The sequence below is a fragment of the Triticum dicoccoides genome, chromosome 7B (assembly GCF_002162155.2).
Source record: "Triticum dicoccoides isolate Atlit2015 ecotype Zavitan chromosome 7B, WEW_v2.0, whole genome shotgun sequence".
NCBI lineage: Eukaryota > Viridiplantae > Streptophyta > Magnoliopsida > Poales > Poaceae > Triticum > Triticum dicoccoides.
Genome location: NC_041393.1, coordinates 623,938,118 through 623,944,518, shown reverse-complemented (window position 1 = coordinate 623,944,518; position 6,401 = coordinate 623,938,118). Strand labels below are relative to the sequence as shown.

At 45.1% G+C, this 6,401-nt stretch overlaps 1 protein-coding gene across 1 annotated transcript; it reads right to left on the bottom strand.

Annotated features, from left to right (window-relative positions):
• Positions 1-5,109: 5,109 nt before the first annotated feature.
• Positions 5,110-5,616, bottom strand: LOC119337681 (egg cell-secreted protein 1.1-like). The gene has a single exon (XM_037609839.1). The coding sequence runs from the start codon at positions 5,614-5,616 to the stop codon at positions 5,110-5,112; it is 507 nt and encodes a 168-aa protein (XP_037465736.1).
• Between the last annotated feature and the right edge of the window lie 785 nt (positions 5,617-6,401).

The window sequence follows — 6,401 nt, the reverse complement described above, 5'->3', positions numbered from 1 at the left end:
AGAAATGCGGAACCTTTTCATAGTGGAAATCGAACCAGGTTTTTTCTTTATCCTCCTTCTTCTTCCTCAAGTAAAAGCCTCTAACAAATGGCTCAAACACAGAGATTTTGACACTTACTCTCAAATTCTGTCCCCTGGCAAAGCCGTCCTTGTCCACATCAACCCTTACAGTCTCACCCAACTAGTTTCCCAAAGCTCTCCTGAACGTCTTCGTCCTCTTGTCAGGCGGCAGATCAGTAATTCGAACCCAGATGTCTATCTTATCAAACACCATCTCAGACGGTCGCTTGTATCCCTCGTAGTCCTTCATAATCAAAACACCAAAATCAAACTGCAAGGGCCGCTGTGTAGGACATGTCGCCAATCTCCTTCAGATCCAAAGTGCACCTCAAAGATATTTGGCCCGATCTCGCTGAACTTGGCTTCTGTGTGCAATCCCCATGCCCTGGGCATGGTCTTCTCCACTGCTGACATTTTCATTGGCTTTGCCGAGCGAACCTTACCCACAGCCGACCATCGATACTTCTTATGGATATCTGGATTCAGATCTTCAAACACAATCCCCTCTACCTCCTTGTCCATCAGCACCATCCCCCCAACCTTGCTGAGAGGCTCGCGGCCGGATCCGGCGTCTTGCACTCGGTAGGGGATTTGGAGGACCCTCTGCTTGCAGAATTACCAACTTCCCGCGCCGGTGTTGCAGCCGCTGCCGCCGCCGAGTTAGTGGGGTTGTTCTTCCGCGCCGATCCCACCCTCTCTCATCCACCGTTCCTGCCATTAGCTCCGCTCCACAGCAGTAAGACAACTTCACCGGCCTTGGTCCCGAGAGACGTCGTCACCTCCCTGATCCCAGCCGGAGGCTAGCCACCCCCGTACAGCGAAACCCTAACCCTAGCACAGAAACGCGATCGCCTTGCGGTCGCCTCCTATCGCCTTAGCATTTCATGACATTCTGGCCCGTGTCTACACACTTGTGAAGATGGAAAATTTTAACGTGCCATTGAGGCGGCATGCACATTTGTGGTTCTAGTTTGCCCACATGCATGCTGATTTGTGGTCCAAGTTTGCCCACGTCGCAATATTGTAGCTTCACATGCAGCTAATTTCAACACAAGAAAATTCAAAAGGATATAACTTTTAAACCATGCATTTAAATTAAGATCCCTTTTACCGTTGTGTTTCTCACACAAACTCTTCGAAACTAAATCTCATATTGATACATTTTGATGACATTTTTTTTCCTGAGCAATGTTAGTGCTACGGGAACCAACTTTAATGCTATGAGAACCAACTTAAGCGCTACCAAAACCAACTTTCTACTAGGCCCCCTTCCATGTCTTAGACTCTGGTAAGTTGGCTACCATGACCAACTTTAGTGCTACGAGAACCAACTTCAGTGTCACATGAGCCAACCTTCTTGTTTGTTGAAGGTGGTACACCGTTGGTCTATTTTTTGAAAGAAAACATATCTTTGTTCATTTTCAAAAACAATTACATCGTTTATGAGGAGGGGTACAATTTCACTCAAAGACTCCTCAAACCAGTCAAAAGTTGAAGAAAATTTAGCTAACTTAGCAAGTTCATGGGCAACTTTATTTGCCTACCTATTACAGTGCTCGAATCTAGTAATTAAAAAATCACAAGCCAAGAAGTAACAATCGTCAAACACTGCCACTGTTGTACTCGTCGTTCGTTCTTCGTTGTTCATGGTTTCAATGACCTCTAGGTTATCAATAACAATACAGTTGCAACCCGTCCTTTGAGCAATGGATAGACCATATCTGAGCTCCAAAACTTCCGCCGTCAGAACATCCGTGCACCAATCGATTCTCCAATTCCCCCTGCAATGAATTTTCTTCTATCGTCCCTCAAAATAGCGTCGGCCGTGCCCCTAAGTAGGTCGTGATCAAAAGAAGCATCCACATTAAGTTTTATAAACCCCCTTGGAGGTAGTATCCATCCACCTCTTTTCATAGTAGCTTTCGGTGATATGGCCATAACAAAGTTTAACGTAATAGCACGAATCCCCATTGAAATCTGGTTGACATCTTGGGTTTTCCCTTTATGAATAATTTTCGCCTCTCCCACCATAAATACAAGATTGTATTTGCAATCATTTCACGAACACTCCGACTACCCAAGATAGTTAGCTCATTTTCAGGTATAGAGAGTAAAAACTCGAGGACCACATCACCAGCATAATCAACTTCGCATGCTCTTTTAATGACCTGATCCAGTCCCAGCACTCTCCACACCTCCTTTTCTTTCTGACATTGGAATAACACATGCTTTGTATCCTCTTGTCCCAAGGGACAAGAAGGACAATTGGAGGGAGCTTTTATGTGCCTATTCGCCAAAGTAACTCTACACGTAGGAGTATCGTGCAACGTGCGCCAAATGAAAAAATTTACCTTCGCTGGACAAGATAACTTCCAAATCTTACTCCAAATAGGATTAATAGTTAAATGTCCCATATTATCAGTTCTTATAATTTTTCACCCATGTTGATGTTCCCATTCCACAACATAGGCTGGTCGAACTAAAAACACTACATTTTTTGAATAGCTCCAAGCAACAAAATCTGACATATCATGTTGGGGAAGTGGAATTGCAAGGACCCGCTGTGCGTCAACTAGCCACAACGTTTGTGTAACGATATTTTTGTCTCAGTTATTAGTAACAGGGCCAATCAAATCAGATACCCTTGAGATCAAATTACTCCCTCTAGGTGTGATTACTTTTCTTTTTGCACAATTCGGGATCCAAGCATCTTCCCAAATATCAATATTGTGACCATTTCCAACATGACATATATAACCATGATTTAGGCAATTAACCCCCGCCATTATACTTTGGCAAGTAAAAGAGGACCCCTTCTTTAACTTCGTATTCAACAAATCACCATCAGGGAAATACTTAGCTCTCAACACGGTAGCACATAAGGACTCTGGATTCTCAAGAATACGCCAAGGTTGTTTTGCAAACATTGTCAGGTTGAAACAATGAATATCCTGGAATCCCATCCCTCCTTGATTTTTGGGTACACACATTTTCCACCAAGCCATCCAATGCATCCGCTTCTGGTTGTCCTCGTCTCCCCACCAAAAATGTGACATCACATCAGTGATTCCCTTGCAAGTTTCTTTTTAGGAATTTTAAAGACAGACATCACATATGTGGGGATCGCTTGTACAACAGATTTCAGGAGGATCTCCTTCTCTCCCGTTGATAGAAGTTTTTCTCTCCATCCACTTATCTTCATAATGATACGGTCAATCAAGTACTGGAAACAGTCAGACTTGTCCATACCCAAATTACCCGGTAGGCCCAAATATTTATCATTCCGAGCTTCAGTCATAATATTAAGAGTGGTACAAATTTGCTCCATGATATCCACTCTCGTGTTGGGGCTGAAAAATATGCTTGATTTCTCAACGCTCACCATTTGCCTAGAGACAGTATAATACGAATCCAGAACTGCCTACGACTGCTAACTAGTTACTTGGGATACTGTAAAAGGTGAGTAACATGGTTCTTAAGCTGCACACATCAGGAAAAATAAAGTTGGTTACAAGTTATGAAGTTGCATACCGTTGCTAATCAGTTGGTAAGCAGCACTCCAAAAGTTCCTTCCATGATCTCTAAGTAGGCTACCTTAGTGATGCTTAGTTGTCAATATTACTTTGGAACTTGTATATCTTTGTTGCTAAGTTGGCTACCTCGAAAACTAAGTTTCCTACAATATTAGAAAGTATTGTACAGGCAACATTGGATAATGTTAAGGTACTCACTATTCATAGTAGGAAATTTAAGGATAATATTATCCTACTTTACGGTCATGGTAGCCAACTTACGATGGCATTAGGAGAACTGGCATCATGGAAGGCGAACCAAGCAGGGAATTAGTTCTTGTACCACTAAAGTTACACAAACAAAAAGTTTGTGAAAACAAATGATCTAGTTTCGAGGAGCTCTCCATGAGAGGTCCAATGGCGGAAAACGAATATTAATTCTAATAAGCGGCTGAGAAGTAATTGCTTTTGAAAAATCAAAAAAGTAATTAAATGGCATGTGAATCATGGGCTAGGTGCCATGTGAATTGCTTTTGAAAAATCACCTAGCCTAGCCCATTAATTGCTTTTGAAAAATCAAAAAAGTACTGTAATCAAAATTGGTCTTTGTTTGGGTTGCTGCCAATTTTTTCGCATGCCAATAAGCTATAGCCAACTCTAATTCATTTTTCTTGCCAATGTTGACCAAATCTGAACCAAAATTTTGGCTAGCCAATGTTGGTGGGGCAACGTTGGGCATAGACCAAACGCACTTGAACTTTTCATTAATCAGCCATGACGACTACATTGAGGTTCAACAATGCATGGTGAACTCTCGGTCGCCCCCGTGTACCTCCGGGAGAATGTTAGGAGAGAGTTTCTCCCTCTCGTGGTTTTTCTCTGCCGGGGTGGGAAGCCACTGTTCAAGGAGGGTGGAGCCTAGGCCTAAGTACAAAACACCACAAGACGCTAACGCTAGAGTCTCCACATGCTTCCATGACACCTAGGTGATACATAAATCGAAGCGTCGATGGATTGGGGATGAAGGAAGAATAAATTGAAGCGCTGATAGATTGAGGATTTAGGAAGAACTACTACGACGGCTCCTATGCCCCTACCTATCCCCCCCGGCTTGGTAAATTGAGCGTGACAGAGACAGTGCGAGCCCGTTCTACCAGATTTGTGTAGAGTATGCTATGCACGGTTTGGTTTGAACAACTGAACGCGCCTTGCCCAGCGACTTGCTCTAATTTTTACCATGTCAAGTCCGTGATTTTGATTGGGTGTCACGTTTGAAATCAAAATTTTGTCGCTCGAAATGTTAGTTCAAGGGAAAATCAATACATTAATACGATGTAAACCAGTACTACTAACAGTACACCTTTTCATTACATCATTATTATTGGATCTTAATTTGCTGGGGTTAGCAATAGGCAACTCGATTTGGTTACACGAACAAAACCCAGAGAAACCACTCGCCTTCCAGCTTCGCAACAAGCATGGCAGGACCCACGAGAACATACGAGGACGGACGTGGACACATACCGCATAGTACTACTCAGCCTAACGGCCCACCGAGCCCTTTCCTACCCGCGCGCGCGGCGGCCGCCACGGTGCCGTCGCCAGATGCAACGCCATCAAGAACACGGTGCGGCGGCGGGGCCGGAGATGATCCGCTGATGCTATGGTGCTGCCCCTCGCCGCCGCCGTTGTCGTCGCCTGCGTCGCAGTAGCCCTTGAGCATGTCCCCCTCCTCCGGGGTGAACCCGATGACGGACAGCAAGAGGTCGGCGGCCCAGCAGCGCTGCTCGATGACGCGGATGGCGCGGCAGCAGCCGGGCCCCAGGTACGCCTCGCCGTTTAGGAAGAAGAGGATGATCTCCCCCGTGCACGACTTGATGTGCAGCAACGTCTCCCAGCACTGCTGCGACACCGGCCCCTCTAGCCGCTCGGCGAGGTCGGCCGCCCGGACGAACGTCGTCATAGTCGCCGCTGACGCCGTGGCGGCGACCTGGAGCAGGAGCAACGCCAGCAGGGTGGGAAGGAGAGAGCCTGAAGAGGCCATGCTGTTGATCGACTCCACGTAGTGCGCAGCTGCCCTATTTATGAAGGGCGACGATCACCGGCAGGGTAGTAACTCTCATTTGTTCAGTTTCGGAAGATGGAAGGTCGTACGTCCGTTCGTTTCCCATTCTGGTTTTCACTACCGATCGACGATACCCATTTGCATTACTCAATCAAGCATGGAAAAAAAATACCCACACGAATATTCGCGTATGATCAATGACATACTTAGAATTTCAATACTTATGCCAGCTCTAGATGTGATGCTTTAGGAAAACTGTATATTTTTTTTCATTACAGATAGCCCATCGTCTCCTGTTTCTGTTTTTCCATTTCCCGTACCCATCAGTTTGTTTCCGTATCGATGCCCCACCGTATCTGCTCCCTCTTTTCTTTTTTCCTTAGAGCATCTCACTGCTAGGAAAAGGGCTATAGATGGAATAAACACTAACGGCGCATCAAGGAAGTAGTGCGTCACTACTATATACCAATGGCGCACCATTTGGTGATGCGCCATTAGTGTGGAAGACACTAATGACGCACCAGACAAAAGGTGCGCCACTAGTAACAATTTTTTTTAATTTTTTCATACATAGTAATGGCGCATCCGAGCGAAGTGCGCCATTACTAGTTCTAACTAGTAATGACACACCAGCCAGGGAGTGCGCCAGTACTGTATTCTTTTTTTTATTCTTTTTTTGGCAAAACTACTAATGGCGCACCGTGTCACAGTGCGTCATTACTAGTTTAAACTAGTAATGGCGCACTATGCCACGGTGCGCCATT